The sequence below is a fragment of the Condylostylus longicornis genome, unplaced genomic scaffold (genome assembly GCF_029603195.1).
Source record: "Condylostylus longicornis isolate FDR11 unplaced genomic scaffold, ASM2960319v2 ptg000030l, whole genome shotgun sequence".
NCBI lineage: Eukaryota > Metazoa > Arthropoda > Insecta > Diptera > Dolichopodidae > Condylostylus > Condylostylus longicornis.
The window spans coordinates 4,837,651-4,857,204 of NW_026577999.1; the positions used below are offsets into that span (position 1 = coordinate 4,837,651).

Here is a 19,554-nt window from a genome sequence, read left to right on the forward strand (position 1 = left end):
AGAATTTTACAGGTTTCAAGTCGAAATTGAAATGAGAATCTCAAAATTTTTGGACCGGTTCTTCTGCGTTAATAAATATTTAATACATTCGATAATGACAGCTTTAGCCTTTCAATACGATATAAAATAATATTTCTTCTAAAAATTAATAAATATCCGATAAATAATTTCCTAACAAATTGTTGAATAAATTTGGCGGCAATTGAATTACTCTTGCCAAAAAAGTGAAGTTACCGCTCGATCTATATTTTGCTAAAACGGTAAGAATTTGGTTCACAAATATTTTATCTTTTAAAATAATTTTGAACAGGATTAGTGTCAGTGAACGAGCTATGTTCAAAATATTAGTATTCGAAGTGAAAAACTTAATTCCATCGATGCCCTTAGTGAAAACTAGGTGCATAAAGAAAAAATTTCTAGTATGAAATTGAGAGATTCGATAAAAAAATTAATTTTATTCGACAAGTTTTTTTTTTTTTAATATATCACAATATTTTTCAAGGTTTGTGTCTTAAATAAGGCACAAAAACTGAAAATGACAATTTTGTTTAGTATCGTCACTTGTTGTGTCACTCATAAGAGTGTTATATAAGTGAGACACTTGAATCAAGTTGAAAATTTTCGAATATTTTCTAGCAACACATTCTTCTACTATTATCACATATTTAGGAAGCTCATATCTACCCAATATTTCCTTAAAGTTCTTTATATAACAGTTTTTTATATACACATAGCTATAAATACAAAATGTCATTGTGTAATGTCATTATTATCAGCTTAAGTGTCATAATTACTTTTCATTAAATTTTCTTTATAGAATTTTGTAAACTTTTAAAATTTTATTAAATGTTATAAGTGACAGATTACATTTATAAGGTCTCCTTTACAAAACAATAGGTAACAAAAACAATTTTATACTTTTTATTATCAAGTTTTTTTTTTGTTGCTTCTTTACAGACTGATATACAAAACAGAAAAATACTTGTATGACTGCAAGATTTAAACATAAAACGTAAGATACTTAAACAGAGTAACTGATTTCAGTTTAAGTTCGTTTTTATTTATTTTTTTTTTTTGTAATTTTTATGTGTCAATGTGTGTGTGCATATGAAATATTTATTAAGCAAAAAATATAAAGGCAAGTTAAAGCTTGGGAAAATCTTATACATTCGCAAAAATTTTTTTTCTTATTCATTGTGCCTTCTTTTTATTTGTTTTTGTTTGTTTTTTTGTATTCCGTTTTGTTTGTGTTTTCTACGAAAGATAAATTCGTGCGCTGATCTGCTAAATGATAAAATCAAAAGCGCATAAATATCTTGTGCGCGCTCTTTTTTTTTTCTTCTCTGATAATTTTTTATTTTCTCTTGTTACTTTTAATTTTATTTTCCACTTATGATTTTTTTTTATTGTTTGTTTTATATTACTGCAATAAATGAAATTCAATTGGTATTCGAATTTGGATTTCATTCGAATTTTTTGAATTGAAAAATTAATATAGTGCGATAAAGTACAATATTTGATTTGTTGAAATGAAATTTCTGTTTGATTATTACGATTTTTGGTTTAGTATTTTTTATATTTAAATTTATTGCAATTGTCTGACTTAATTTTCATAATTCTATATTGTACACACAATTAAACAAAAAATATTTATGTTCTCTAGAAATGAAATTTAACTCCATATATACACACTCGTATACATATATTTCTCTCTTTCTATGCTTTAGTTTCGTTTATCTTCGTAAGATATAATTGATGTAGTGTTGTTCTATATGATACGCGCACACTTTATCTTATCTGAAAACGAAGTTATAAAATTAAAAAAAAATATAAAATCAATGATTCAGTAAAATTTAATATCAGAAAATAAGTAGACCCCCAACCTCTGTTGTGTACATCAACACTGACACACATCCATGTAATGTATTTATTGGTGTTCTTGTTTATATGTACATTTACATACATATAAGAAGGTTAAAAATAAGAAGATCGTTTATAATAAGGAGGCCTTCTTATTGGAAATACACAATAGTCCGTATGAATAAACCTTTTTGGTGGGTAAGAAACTTATAATAATCGAAAATACCAGAATGCTTGTTATTATAAACGTGCGACTATTGTAATTTAAAAAATCGATTTTTTTTTTAAATACATTGCATAAATGTTACGATATAGAGTAGGAATATAATCTAAAGTTTATTTTCGAATTTTTGATTGGAGAATTATGTTTTTAGTGCGTTTATAATGGGTGTTTTTCTTTTTGACAATTCCCGTGTGAGTTTTGAACAACAAATCGGTTCTCTTTAGAGAAACGATAATCACTTTAGAGATTGCTACTTTGTTGTTTCTGTAAAGAGCGACTATTGCCCCAACAGAGTCTCCAAATTATCAAAATTGAGCCAATGTCTTGATTGTTATGCCCTCCTTTAGGAATGCGTGAAAGTTTTTGGATGTTGTTTACATTGACCATCCAGCTTAACAAACAGCTTTAATAATTGATGACACTCTGATCGAATCTCAGAGAAAAAGTGCATTTTTTTCCCCCATTTATCTCCAATTTTTTTCAAATCCTTCATTAATAAATAGCGATTGGGTCAATACTGAAAATTCATTAAAATTATCAAAATTCTTAGGGAAGATTGATAATTTTTCAGTACATATACAAAATATTGAAGAACTTGCCAACATTATTTACAAATTTTTAGTCTACTGTATTCGTATTTATCCGACTGTAGTTCGGACTAACTTTGAATTGTCCTATTATTCATTTTATGTTCAAACGCAGTCATCAAGTGCATATTTATGTACAAACTTTTTAAAATAAAAAAAAAAAATAAAAAATTATTTATGTTTTTAATATTTTATAGAGCTATAAAGAAAATTTTTTAAGAGTTGTTTTGTTTTCGATGCGATGTACTCGAGTGCGAAAATAAAGTCACGTTTATTTTTAATTTTGATTGCATCAATTGTTAAGTATGGTAAGATTTCAATTCGATATTTTTTTTTGTTAATGTTTTTTGTGTAAATTTAAGGTTATTGAATTTTTTGACTTCATCTCTTAAAATTTTTTTATATCACTCATTAAAATGTTTCTTATATTAAATCAGAAGAATTTCTTAATACCACGATTTCAAATCAAGTTAAGAAGAAAAAATTATATTACAAATATATATATATATATATATATTTTTAAATATGGAAATATATAATTTCCAATGTACAATAAATAATTTGTGTCAAAAAAAAAAAAATACGCGGTCAATATTAATTACGTGCTCTTTGCAATGGGAATTCACAAATTTTATAATTAAAATTTATGTAATCGTGTACAAAAATTGGTTATGAGAAGATTATGACTCTTGTTGATATTGCATGTATTCCTTGCGTATTTATTGAAGATTTAACAACAAAAAAATGGTATAAGTTACAGCGTTGTTTATACAATTTCCAATTTATTGAATACTCCATTTAAACTTATTAAAAATTAACCGATAATGACGGGCTGAATTACATAGTTTTCGTTTGAGTTCACGATTTTTAATGGAAATTAAATATTATTTTTAAATAAAATATTTGGCAAATTCAATTTTAGTAAAAATTAGCCAAGAAAATGTTATTTATACTTTTTCCAAATAAATTCAAAAATTGCATATTTTGCGGCGTTATAGTAGACAAATATTATAATAATATTAAAATACGACCCTTGTAATTTTGATTTATGGGATAACAATAGGTTTGGTTATTGCTGAGCTTGTCATCACATAAAACTTTTGAATTATTTAAAAAATTAATATTTGTGGGAGTTTCTATATTCTTAAAAAATACAATTACTGACATTCGAATTAATTTTCAATTAATGATTTTAACCAGTGTAATAAATTATTTTAATTCAAAATAATTGTTTATATTGATAAAATTTTTAATGCCAATTTAGAAAATTATTTTAAAATTATAATTTTTTATTTTTTCACTATAAAAACCAATAAATTTTAAATAATTTTATGGGAAAATGAAGAAGATAAACTAGATTGTTAAAAAATATTCTCCGAATTGCAATAATATACTCGGAAAACATACAAATTGATTAAATTTATTTAAAAAACTAAAAAAAAAATTAATCTTTTTAAAAAATTAATCGCCGCCTTCTTAAATATTTTTTAAAATCAAATATAAATACTAAGAATTCATCAGTAAAATTTTTTATGGTTCATAATTCATAAAGCACCAAATTTCGTAAAACATTTTCAAAACTTTGTTTTAATTCCGATTACTTATAAAAATCAAATTACGATAACCGTTTTAAAAAAAAAATTTCTTTTTCTCATCTTCACTTCCATAATATCATTGAATTCAATAGAAAAACCAAAATAAATTAAAAATTTTAATAGAAATTCTTTAGTTCTCTTTCATCACAACATCAAAATTTTTTACTAAGAAATCGTTATCGTGTTATAAATAAAAATAAATTACCATTTAAGTAATAAAATTGTAACCAAAAACAAAAAAAAAAAAAAATCTTCTAAAACCACAAAATGTCCTTGAGATCATCAATATCATCACCATCATCATTAGTTTTCATTCATTCAGAAAATTTTAATACGATGGGAAAAATATTTGAGAATGTTACAAATTGAGAAGAAAAAAAATAATAAGAAAATAAAAACACACATTCTACCTCTTATAACAAGAGTCACGTTAAAAATATTTTATTGGTGTTATACGTATTTTTTATTTTCTCTTCTCGTTTTCTTTATTTACTCACAAGAAAGTTTATTTAAGCCCAAATTTCATTCAATCATTTTATATAAGTTATACATATATATAATTAAATCAGTTCAATAGGAAATACCTAAATATATGTACATATAGATTATCTCAAATTCAATAATAAGAGCCACGATTATTAAAATTATATCCAATAATCTTGATATCCATTATCATTATTATCATCATTATGATTAACATCATCTTTACTACCATCTTTATACTATCATACTATTATATCGTAAGTAGATATTCTATATATACCAAATTGTAATCATGAAATCTCTTTAAATTTGTTGTAACATCAATTGTCACGACATAAAAGTGTTAAAAAAAACTCAATGAAGAAATTATAATTTTTATATATGTGTATATTTACCTACATCTACTGTTCATAATGAAAATTCCATTTACATGCATCTATATAAAAATTAATATTAGCATATTTTTGAAATATGTATATATATAAATCACGGTGGTACTCATATAAAATTACAGTAGAAAATTTAAATTTACATTATATATACACTCTTCATTTTTATATAACAATCATTTTCATCATCATTATCATGTAATATACAACTACTATATAGTTGTATATATCAAAAAAAATTTTTAAAAGAATATAAAGCCATTCAAAAATGAAAAAAAAAAAACCCTTGAGGCGCAAATCAATATTTAATTGAAGAAGAGTGATTACAAAATTTTTACAACCAGAAAACTTTCCCATAGTTATAAAAGTAGTAAAATCTAAGCGTATATATTTTTAGTTATATTTGTGTTTTGTAATTCTCATCATCATTATCATTTTCATGTGATTATCTATATCATCATTATCATCATCATATAATCATCAATTCATGATCATCATCAATTTTATTTGTCATTTACATTTTGATTATACAAAAAAAAAAAATATATATTATAAGGTACGATCTATAGCGTATGTATGTATGTTCATATATATAGAAAGTAATTTTCCAGAAATCACTTAATAAAAACGAAAAAGAAAGAGAGACATTCTCAAGCGTTTTCATTGAAAATTCCAAGTGAATAACAATATAATGCATATGAACACACACATATATGGGTATAATCTAAAATTTATATATGTACATATGTATATGTACATAGATGTTTATTTTATCTAAATCATTATTGTTTTTTTTTTTCATTTTTCATTCTTTTGAAATATCATCCATCCTATATATCATAAGATATGTAATAAAAAAATGCCGAAAAACTCACATAATGAATACATGAAAATATTTATGTATATAAATATGTATATTATGTATATATATCAATACATGGATATATATTGGATATAATTGAAATAAAAAAAAAAAGTCTCAGAAGCTTAGAAAATTAAATATTCTATAGACATAATAAAAACAATTTTCATTTTCAATTTTTCATTCTTCTTATATTTTTTTTTTCTTTATTATTCTTCGCTTAAAAAGCAATGGAAACTTTACAATGAAAATATATGTAAGTCATTTTGCTCTTCTTGTTATTATTGTTATTATTATGAAATGGCTCCAAAATAATAAACAAGTAATAAAACATAAGTACAATAAAAGAAAATTATAAGAGGAATATGAAAATTAAATGCAGAAGAGACCCAAAAAAAAAAAAAAAACAAAAAATTTCAGTTCTTTCACACGAACTCGCGTCAAAATCTTCTTTAAATATGGCTCTTCTACTGTATTTACTTATTTCTTATAATTTTTTTCTCTTGCATGTACATTTTAATTCATTTCAATTTAAAAATAAGAAAACAAGCAAAAAAAAATCGGGCGCATATTCTCATATTGAAAACAATCACATATACCCATATAATATATATATATATATAAAATATATTAAATAAAAACTTAGCCGTCAGCTTAAATTGCGGTCTAACTATATAGTTGGTTCACACGGTAATAAAAGAAAGACAAAAAAAAAACAAAAATATTAAAATAAAAATTGAAAGAGACAAAAATTGCTATTCATTTCAAATTCCCTCTGCATAATCACAAAATAACAAAAGTTCTAAAAAGAAAATACCAAAACTGGGTGATCATAAGAGGGTAGCTGATGATGGCACATCAAATTTATTCATATATATATATATGACATGAATAGAACGGAAAAGGGGTTTTTTTTTTTGGAGGCAACAATTGTACACAAATCTTTCTCATACAATATGTAAGCGTGGAGTTCAAATCATTGTTGTTGTTATTATCTGATTGTTTCATATATTACGAAACACTTAATATGAAATACTACTTGCATTAAAATATATTTTATTATATGGATACTTGTATGTATACCTGTTTATATATAAATGTAATGAACAAGTATTTAATCAAATAATTTTGTACTTATATGAATAAAATTTTCATATATAATATGAATTTAGCTAGAAAATTTAAAGGTTCTCATGCATCATCATCAGCATTATGATCATTATCATCAACATCAACATCATTATGAAGATCAGTTGCGGCAGCATCATTATACATATGTATATGAATAAATGGTGATCAAGGGATTTAGTTTTTATTTGATATTAAGTTCTTTCTTTGCCTATATGATGATCAACAACAATATATTGATATTGATAATTCTCATTTGAATCATAAAGTGATTGAATATTTTACATATATATATATATATATACATGTATGTTAAATATTATACAAGTGTATATAAGTGCATAATTCGAATATAACATTGCAGAGCAGCATTATTAGAACTCAGTAAACTTAAAACCAAAATGTGTATGTATGTTGTGTGTGTATATTCTAAATGCGAAAGAATATGAAAATAATAAGAAGAAAAAGAGAGAGAATTTAGAAGTAAGCAAACGGAAATACTTCATTCGTCACCACCATATTCTCTTAATTTTTTCTCTTGTTTCGTTTTTTTTTTTTTTGTTTTTTTATTTTTGTTTTGTTTTTTGTTTATTGAATGGCATGCCGCGCAGGTTATCAAATCGTCATTATTTATTTTTCACTTGTTGGTGATCCCAATAAAGCAAAATAACAAAATAAGAGCAAAAAAAAAATAATAAAAATGAAAAAACAAATCTCTAAAACTCTCTTTCTTTTTTTCTTTTTTTGATGCTATTTTTTATTTTGTGATTTTAAGTTTTCAAACGTATTGCCTATATATGCAATGATGTATTTTCTCGGCTCAAAAATGATGTAAGCTGAAAAATAAATACGAGTCGTAAATTTTGTATAGAGAGTGTATAAAACAGGGTTGGATTCAACATTAAATGTAATTACGTTAATAAAATATTTTAATTGAAATTTTTATCATTATAACAAAATTATGAAATTTGCATACTTTTAGGTGTAGCACAAAAACATATTTATAAAACTGTTAGCCCTCTATATGAAATTTTGAAATGAAGTTAGATAGCTAAAATATATGTTAATTTAAAAGATATAAGTCAATTTGAAATTAATGAAATTATTCAATTTAATATTGCATATTTTTCGGAGCAAAATGCATGTTTTTTTTATAATTTTGTTTATATGAGTTTTTAAAAAAATTTTATACATTAATAAATCTTAAATTCTCATTAGAATTGAAATAAAGTCGTAATGCCCAATGTCAAATTTTTGTCTTAATGTCCAAAAACGGTTTAGTGAAGAAAAATTTAAAAATTTGAAATAAAGCTAAACGATACAGTAAATTCACGGAATTTAGTTTTAAAACGTCATTTTGCATATTTAACTCAAAATCAAGTGGGTGTCTGAAACACTCTTAAATGCAAGTTTTATCTTAATTATTTCTGAGATCATTAATAATATTCTGAGACAATTTAATAAATACGCAAATGCCTTGAATTAAAAAAGATATAGATTATAAAACATTGCACTCACAAGAATGCTAACAAAAACAAAATTAAGATTCAAATAATCAACTACAAAAAATATATATATATTTCGCTGGAATCTCGAGCACGTAACTGTACCAGGTACATATTCTTTGCAAACTTTTATAAATTTAAAATCTCTGCAAAAATATACACGAGCTTCTAGAAAAGGAAGCAAACGGATGTGATAGCAAGGCTGTTTTTACCAAAATATTTTTGACTAGACTAGAATATGAGAAAATTTTATATGCATGGCCCTGACTTAAAATTAAAAAATTAAGATAAAAAACCAAAACAAAATTTATTATCGGCTGCACGCTGTTAAAGCTTATATCATTTACATATATGAACACACGTACATATGTATATGTGTTATGCATTATATTTATATCTGTTGTATAAATTGAAGAAAATGTAAAGTGAAGTATGAAAAAAAAAAAAAAACATTTTTTTTTATATTTTTTCGTCAGTGTATTTGAGTAATCTTAAAAGTTATGCTGTGTAAAGTAAAGCTATGGGTAAAACTTAATACAAGCAAAGATTTTGTGAAAAAGATTTTTTTTCATTTTATTTTTATTTAATTTTTTTTCTGAAGAATTTTATATAGCAAAAGTAGATTACACGAGATGATGAGAAAATTATTGCATATTTTGCTTCCCGGGTTTTGTTATTTCTTTTTTAGTTTTTTTTTGTCTTCTTTCCTTCTTATTGCCTTTGTTATATTGTGTGATTCAATATTTTTACGTTCTTATTTTACGTTCTTATTATTTTTGTTTTTATGAAATACTTTTGTTGATGATGCATTTGCATTTAAAAAGCTGACGCTTAATTTCGACGTTAAGCAGCACGCCAAAATACATTAAAAAAAACGAAAAATAACAAAAAAAAATGGTACCTAATGGTTTTGAAGTCAATTAAAAAAATATAGAATAAACGAGAAGAAACGTAAGAAAATTTGGTATATATAAACTATTCATAAGAAAGTAAAATAAAGATGAGCAGTAGAATTTAAAGATCAAGCCGAGGATCATTTTATTGAATTATTATTTTATGTTGTATTAGAAATTGTTTTTTTTTTTGGTATAGCTATGTTTTTGCTCTTTATATGGGTTTAATAAGAAAATGAAGTAATATTATAGGTATATAGAAAATAAAATTGGATCTTCAAGTATATTCATCTATAGATGAAGAATAAAGTGATGCTATTTAAGTCTTTAAGTATCTAGTCATGATTTAAAGAATATAATTTCAATTTTCGGTATTTCTTTTTCTTCCTTTCTCGGGAATTATTTCTCATTTTCTTATTTTCGTCTATAGCTATATTATATTGGGATCTTTTCTGAACAAGAAATCAAAGAAAATTTTAAAAAGAGAGAAAAGAAAAAAAAAAGACAAGAAACACGATTTTGGGATAAGAAGCTGGGAAGATTTTATTTAAAGATCAATTTATATATAAGTAGTTGAATATGAAATTGTATGAATACATTGAATATAAGACAGAACAAACAAAAAACTGAAATAATAAGTGGAATTTTTACTTTTTAATTTTAGATTTTTGTTTTTCTCTTTTTCTTCATTTCATTTTAAATTCGTGAAGAAAGGATGTTTAAACAGCAAGTGGTCGCAAATCTATTCCAATATATTTTAATTCGATATGAGCAATTTGATGCAATATTTTTTTTATATTTCATTTTAATTTTTTATTTGTCTTGTTTTACTGAGCCGATTAAAAATTGAAATAAAAATAATAGAAATTTAGATGAAAATGAAAATGTAAATATTATAATTCATGAGAAATCATTCAAAAGTATTACTTAAGCATTATTCACATATATGCATATGTGTGTTCAAATGTGTATAAATATGTATAAATATTAAATTCAAATTGAATTTGAAAGGAAGAAATATGATATAATCTGCTTTATGTTGTATTGTATAAAACCTAAATTTTTACATAGTAAAATTTATGAAAATTAAAATATTTACTGAAAATTTGTTGCAAATAAGTTTAAATTTAAGTTCTTTGATTTAAATTGAAATTAAAATAACAATTATTATCAAATTTTAATATATTAAAAAATTGCATACTTTTCGGGGCAAATTGGAAAACACAATATTTTAACAATTACAAGGATGTATAATGTATTATAATGAAAATTCATTTGAATTTTGCATTTTTCATTCACTTGTTTAATAAATTATTGTCGCGGGAGTGCGAAACACATTATATCGCACCTTCAATTCAAGTATATCATAAGCCAAAACTAATATGGGTTGAAATTTTTAAAGTATTTTTTTTTTATTTTTTTTTTTTTGAAACCAAACAAAAATTTGATACTGAACCTGAATTAAAGGGTTAATTTTTTTTTATTAAATCATAAAAAATGTATAATTAATAGAATGAAATTATCAAAAGTTTTCCATTTTCAAAATTTTCTGAGGCAATCTTCGGTAAGAAATTGAGAAAATTTTAGCCAATTACTCCTCAACTAATTTAATTTCGAAATCATTTAAATTCGCATTCGAACGCTTCATGTTTAAGTCGATGTAAGACGTAACCCAAATTAAAATTGCAATACACAATCTTACAATAATTGAATAACTTAATGGGAATAATCGAAAAATCATCTTATTTTACTTATTATTTTTCAATTCTATTTGCGCTATATAAAGCTTTATAAAAAGTGTATTGTTATAGAGAATATTGCACCAAAACAAAAAAAAACGACTTATACACATTTGAATTTTCATATACAACTAAATATTATCAATACACCTTTAAAACACCACCGCTCTCAATTAATATGCACAAAAATTCCAATAAATGAATTGAACTTTTAGTTCGATTTTTTCTAATTTTTTTCCTCATTTTCATTTTGACTTCTGCCTCGATCGTTTAATTTTTTTTTTTATTAGCATCTCTTAACGAAAAAAAAAGGTTACCAGCTTAACGTTACCATTTAATAATTGAGTAAGAGTTGAAGTGATCTTAAAAATCAGTGATTTTTTAAAAGAATCCTTACAGGTACAAGTTTATTTATAAAAATTTTATTAAATTTCGGAAATGTATAACATTGTTACTTGTTTTTGTCATTTGAATCAGTTTCTGCCAATCAATATCAATCCATGATATTGCATACTTTTAGGATTAGAACAGAGTTTAATGCAATAAATTTCTTATTTTAAACCCCATTTTATTACAAACTGAGTCGACAATGATTAACGCAACAATTAAATGATTCTACTCGTACCTTTAACAATATTCACAAAATTACTTCAGGGGAATGCGTTCTCAAAAATGATAAAAAACCTTAATTATTTAAAAAATTTTTTTTTTTATAATTTTCTACCGATGGTAGCTCCTTCTATTATTTTTTTATTTCTTTCTACTTTTACATTATTATACACAAAAAAAAAAGCAGTGTAATTTGGTGGCGTATATCATCATCATCAGTCATTCTCCAAAACAAAAAAAAAAAACTTAAAATTGAATTGCAAAAAAAAAAAAACGAGCGAGCGTTGATTCATGTATAATGCATATAACAAAATCAACAAAAAAAAAACGAAATAAGCCAAAATAAAATTCCCAAAAAAAAAACGAGAAACGAAAAACCTCACCCTCCCTCTTCTTTCCTTCACCTTAAATAATGAATCAGTGTGGCTTCAGATGTCTTTTGATTATCCGCGATTTGTTTATATCTTAAACTAAAATAAAACCAACAAAACTGTATACTCGCGATAATCTTGTTAATGGTTGTTCTTTTTTTTTCTTTTTTTACTGTTTTTATTGTGCTTTCTGCCTTGCCTTTTAATATTCGATGTACCTATTTTTCATAATAAAAAAAAAACTACATGTGTATAAATGAGCATACTTATACATACAAGATACACTATAAATCTTAAATACGAATAACCTATATACATAGTTCGTATATATATATATATATGTATATATATAAATAACCCTGTATATAAAATTTTTCGTTTTGTGTTTTTTCCTTTTTAGACTGCGCGCCTGTTTTAAATTTTTATTTCACTATTTTATATCTGCAGTGCCACATTATATATGTAGTTTTTTTTTTTTTTTTTGTTTTCAATCTGTTTTTTAGTATTTTAAATTGTTATGTTAGGCTACACATTTTTAATTTTTAATTCACTCAGAAAAATTTGTCAGTGAAATTGAATTTCATTGTAATTTCTAATAATTTTTGCGTTCAATATGTAGACCAATGATATTTGATCAGTTCGGCAGATGTTGAATAATATTTATGAATTCAATTTTGTGCTCCCTAAATGGCACAGCTTCTCTATGAAATACAGTAGTTGGTATTTATATCTGGTTCATCTTTTTTTCAAAATAATAGAATATTTACGACCATTTCACATAAAGAATGCATTTATGTGAAAATTTGAAATATTAATTTATGAAAGACACTATTTTGGCGATAAAATTTAAGCTTAGAATTTGTCACGAAAAATTTACAGTTTTCCACTTTACTCGATATAGAGTACATTCAATTGTGTATTTTTTTATAGAACTCTTTGATAAAACTCCTGAAATAATAAATGTCATGTTCAAAATTTTTCATTTTAATTTTGTCATGGGAGCGCTCACGGTGCATGAAACTTAATAAATTTTTTGTTGCTTTGTTTAATTGTAATTAAACCCATCTATCGTAATAAATATGCTCTACAATTTTATATGTTATGAATTGTCGATTATATCTCATTTTCAGTTTAACATTGAGCACAATGATCAAAATTCCTCAATTATGAATTAAATAATCGATAACTGTTATACTAATAAAATTCCAATATAACTGTTATATTAAAAATTGTCATATTCAATTGTTATATTAAAATAACTGTTATATTAAAAATTGTCGTATTCAAACACAAAAAAAATTTTATAACCTGTTACTAGAACAAAATTTTCATAGTGTATAACACAATTTCATATATTTTTTTTTTTCATTTTTTATTATAACGATTTTTTTTCTACTCTGTTCCTTCATTCTTATTATTATTATTATTTTTCTTTTTTTATTGTTATTAAAGAAGGCATGTGGCCAAAACGACTGTGAGAAATCAACTCCGGAATAGTTTCCCACGATCGGTAATACCCAAATACACTAATAAGAAGCCCGTCGAATGAAATAAACGACATAAAAATAAAAAAAAAAATAAAAGATAAAAAAAAAGAAGAAAAACAAATCATAAAAAAAAAACTTAAAAAATTCCTATACATTATGAGCCAACAAACTGAGCCAGTCATCCATCCAATTCGATCCCATAGCACATTTAACAACAACAAAATAAATAAAAAACACAAAGTGGTTGCTTATAATATAAAAATATACAAGAAAATACAATGAGAAAATTTTATGTATGTATGTAAATATTAATATATGAATAATATACACATAAAATGTATAGATATAGAAATTTACCCGATATGGACTGTAAATATCATTCGGATTGGATCAAGAAAACAAACGAACAGTGGAATTGAGAAGAAAAAGAACGTTCGTTTTTCACAAGAGTTTTAAAACTGAATTTTGCGATCGCTCTGTTATTGTGTAGTATAAAACAAAACGGGAAATAATATGAACGAATCATTTATCGCGCAGTCTCAGACTAGTAAAGAACGTTCGGATTAATATTAAAAGAGAAGAAAAATAATTAAAAAAAAAAAATACGAAAATTTATTTTATAAAGGAATTCAAGAAAAAAATTGACTTTAATGAAAAACAAAAAAATATTTTAATTAAACCAAATTTAAGTGATCTTAGAACAATTAAAGGAATAAATAAATTGAAAAAAATAAATTCTTAGTGAATGTTATCAATTATTATGAAAAGGATATAAAAAAAATTAAAAAAAAAAATTAATAAAATTAATTTTTAACACTCAAAAAAGTCTTCCAAAAATAAAATTAAAAAAAAAAATTTTAAATTAAAAGTGAAAAGAAAAAAAATAATGGTATTAGAAATGGAAATGTCAAAAACATATCAATATCGTAAGGTTATGAAACCAATGTTAGAACGTAAACGTCGTGCTCGTATCAATAAATGTTTAGATGAATTAAAGGATATTATGGTTGAATGTTTAACACAAGAAGGCGAGCATATAACACGTTTAGAAAAAGCTGATATTCTTGAATTAACTGTTGAACATATGAAAAAATTACGTGCACAAAAACAATTACGTATACAAAATGGTAATGGTAATGTTAATGGCTTAGATGCTGCTAAATTATCTGTAGCGGAAAGTTTTCGTGCCGGTTATGTACATGCTGCCAATGAAGTATCAAAAACATTAGCAACAGTACCTGGTGTTAGTGTTGATTTAGGTACACAATTAATGAGCCATTTGGGACATCGTTTAAATTATTTACAAGTTGTTGTACCAACTGCTGTTATAACAACACAAAATTCTGGTTCATCAACATCATCATCATCATCAGGACCAACATCAATTACTGGTACAACAATTGGTATTGGTGGTAATATAACATCTGCATTAGCAGCATTTACAAATAATACATCAACAACATCAATACCAATTATTTCATCATCATCATCACCAGTATCAACAACATCTTCATCATCATCACATATAACAACAAATTTTGGTGGATATTTTGATCATCATACACATCATCATCAACAGCAATATCAACAGCAATTACAACAGCAGCATACAAGACAACATTTACAGCAACAACAACAACAACAACATCAAAATAATACTAATGTTCAATTAATGCAACATGGACAACAAGAAACAACATCTGTTATTAGAATACCAGTTATAACACCACCACCATCAGAATGTAGTAGTGATAGAAGTTGTAGTCCAAGTCCAAGTGAATCACAAACAACAAATGGTAATGGTCAACCATGGAGACCATGGTAAGAATATCAGAAAATATGTATTATAAAAAATATAATTTTAATTTTGTAAATTGTTAAAATATAAATCCCAAACTATATTCCAAAAAAAAAATTAAATTTCGGAAAAGTGAAGAAATATTTCATACCCTATACTTTTTAAATACTTGCTTATATTAACTGTTATATTGCTTATATTAACTGTTATATTGAATGAAAGTAGATTACACGGAAGTCTTTAATGTTAAATTTACAAGGTAATAAATGCCTTAAATTCCAATAGAAATAGAAAAAAATTCCCATCAAAATTGTAAAAAATAAAAATTAAAAGAAGTAAATTTAATATTTATGAAGCAATTTTGTTTTGTTGTTTTTGTTATACTCATTATAATAAAACTGCTAAACTTAATTATAAATTTACATTTAAAATTATAAAATTAAAATTTCTAATTTTTTTTCTAAGACGACCTTTAACTGTCGTCCCACAATATTTTAAAACAATATGGAAAAGAAAAATTGCAATAAAAAAATTTTTAATAATTTCAATTTTATATAAATATCAAATATAACAAAATGGAATTTTTCAATATAAAAATATACAAAAATTTTAAGCTTTAAAACTTTCTTAGAGAAAATTTTTTCTTCATTTCTTAATTATAATTATTAAAATATTCTTATATAATTATTATATGTATATTATGTTTGTAATGGCTGTGCCTTAATAATTTTTCTAAATAAAATTTTATTTAAAATATAATTTAATATTTTTTGTAAAATAATAGTAAACATATTTTTAATATTATAGAAATTAAAATTTAATCAAAAGAAAATTATTCAGAAAAATTATAGAAATTCCAATTAGAAATGTAAAGGAAATTTCGGTTTATTCACCAATACTCTGTTAGTCGCATTATTTTAAGATGACGAAATACTATTGAAAAGAATTTTAGAATAGAAATTATTAAATACCTACAACAATACTAAATAAATTTTTATAGAATTTCGAATTTCGGTTTAGTTAATAGAATTGCAATTCTCGAAATTAATTTTATTCAGAAATGTAAAGTGATGCCTCTAACAGAATATGGTTGAATATATTTAACAATAATACTTACTAAATACTAAATAATATTGAACTGTAAACAATAATTTATAATATATAACCATATAAATCTTCTTCATTCATTATAAGACTTTTCTCTAAGACAAAACATTAATTGAATATTTTCAAATTTTTTACTCAAAATTCATTAAAATTCATTAATCTCTTATTAAATAATTGTACTACTATGTAAATGAATATTTCTTCAAGGCAATTAATATTTGAATACTGTGATATAGAAAAAAAATATACATATATATATATATACAAATAAAATTAAAATAAAATTTATATAAAAAAAAAAACTCATTAATTAAATTTAAAGTAAAAAAAAATAAATAATTAAACAAATTAATTAACTAAAAAATGTAACCTATTGAACTCATTTGAAGACCAGTAATAATTATACATATATACAAAAATTTAATGTTAAATTTAAAATTGAAAAAAAAAGAATTATGAAAAAAAACAAGGATTTCTTGAATATTTTATTTTTTTTTTATATTTTAATTTATTTTTTAAGAAATATTATTATTAAAAATTTAAATATTGTTTATTATATAAAAATAAATTATAAAAGAAAAGACAAAATTAAATTTTAAATAAAATAATTATTTTATGAATAAAAAAAAAATATTATTAAAATTGTAAATTTTTTTTTTTTTATTATTTTTATGTAGTTTTTAAGGATATTTTTATTTATAAGAAAGAAAAAAAAATATATTATATTTAAAAAAGAAAGAGAGAAAAAAAGAAAAAACAAAAATATTAAAAATTTTCAATTAAAATGAAAACATTTTTAAAAAATTAAAAACAATGAGATTTTTTTATTTAATTTCGTAAATTTTTGTGCAAATTTCAGAATATTTAAAAATTTCAACTCTTTCGATTTGAACCAAAGAATTAACAATGTTAACTACAAAATTCAATATTTAGTTTCCAGATCAAAGAAAAAAATTTATAGCGCATGCAGGGCATCAAATCAAATTGACAAAATATTTGCCATAAAATACCAGACCTCAATTAAAAAATTTTGTAACACTTAATACTCATTATAATAAAAGTGTATGGAATATGAAATTCGTTTAAAAACCAAAAATTTAATTATAATTATAATACGGCGGCTGTGCTACAGAATATGAAAAATTATTAATTTTAATAACTACCTTGATAGGTCTACATAGTATTGTAGAACCAATAGATTTCAATTATCTAATTATTGTAGATAATTTCAATTGAACATCAATTAATGAATTTTCTAATAAATTGTACATAATTTCATTTCGTAATTTTAAAACTGCAAAAATTAATATAAAAATATTTTTCGAAAGTGGTTTGAAAAATTTTGAATGACTCATTATTTTATTAATAACACCTATATGCATCTTATGAGTCTTAGGAATGAATATGGTTAGTATATCCATACTATACACAGGGAGTGATTAATACCGTAGATTGTACCTATATTGTAGATTCCAAAGATTGCAGGGGTAATAGTGCACAACGCTTATTTAAAAACAGACCCATTGTGTCCAATTGAGGAACAAGTACCTATACAATCTACCATCCTAATAAATTCGAGCAATTTGGAAGGTCCGACAGACCGAGGCCTACTCGTCTTCTCTCCGATTAATACCGTAAATAATGAATCAAATTTGAAGCCGAATGCTATATATTTAGTTAAATTTTATTATTTTTAGTTAAGAAAATAATAACTTATTTATAGTTGTTACGAAGACTTGGGCATATAAAATTTATAATCATAATTTTCATCAAATTTATCTACTTTTCACATAAAATTGCAATAGTTGCTAAATCACCAGTTTTGCACTTATTTTGTGATTCCGTATTAGAACACTGGACCTAAAATTAAATTTTAAATTGTGGTCTAATTTAATAGTACTGCTAACATGTTTTTAAAAGAAAATTATTTGTTGTGTATTAATAATATCATCGCGTATAACTCGTATAACAATTGATTTCTATAAGTATACAATGAATGAATTGATAAAAATACTTATTTGTCCCATAATTCTTGAACTTAATAGAGGTTGAATATTATAAGCTTTGAGTTATCAGAGAATTAATTAATAATCTAACTGAATAGTTCAAGAAAATAAATTCTATCTGAAAAATCAAAAATTGTTCCTTATAAAAAGCATTTCTTTATAATTCATAAAATAGTAATTGAAGAGCTTTTACTTTTATGCATATCCTTAAAATTTTTATTAGATTGTATACCTTCTTTGAATATTGATTTTCGTATATAATTATGCAGCAGTATGAACAATGCAGGTTATGCAAGTTAATGAAAAAATCTAAATTTTTTTGCAATTTTAATGCGGTACATTTAATTTTTCTTTGGATTACTTAAAAATTAATGACCAGAACCTTTTTTAATTTTTTTAAAATTTTCATTTGAAATTTTTAAAATATTTCAAATAATTTTCGTAGCCGTCACATAAAAATAAGGGAATTAGTGGTGAATTTTCAAATTTAATTAAAAGTTCAATTAGTAGAGCTTACTCCCCTCTTTTCTTAGATTTCACAATTATTTACAATTTTAAGAGATCGTAAAAATGTCAAATAATTTAAGTATTTAATTCAATTCAATTAAATTAAATTTAGAAAACTAAAATATTATATGATTTTCATTGAGACATTGGTGAATAAAAATTTATGTTGTATAAGAAATTGTGAATACTCAATAATTATAATTAAAATACCTCATCAAACTTTCTACAGTAAATTATTAAAATTCGGAGTAGAAAATGAAAAAAAGAAAACTTTAAGAAACACAATTTTTGTTTCAGCTTTAATATTAAAAATATTAATATACTTGATAAGTACACAAGCGGGATTTCTCGCCACAGTATTCTAAAATATTTTTATCATTATTTTTCTTTCATTTTTAAATCATA

The 19,554-nt window shown here is 23.4% G+C and overlaps 1 protein-coding gene across 1 annotated transcript; it reads left to right on the top strand.

The window, feature by feature from the left end:
• Positions 1-14,139: 14,139 nt before the first annotated feature.
• LOC129607937 (enhancer of split mbeta protein-like) lies at positions 14,140-15,651 on the top strand. Its single transcript, XM_055519204.1, has one exon. The coding sequence runs from the start codon at positions 14,618-14,620 to the stop codon at positions 15,554-15,556; it is 939 nt and encodes a 312-aa protein (XP_055375179.1). The 5' UTR covers positions 14,140-14,617; the 3' UTR covers positions 15,557-15,651.
• Positions 15,652-19,554: the final 3,903 nt, after the last annotated feature.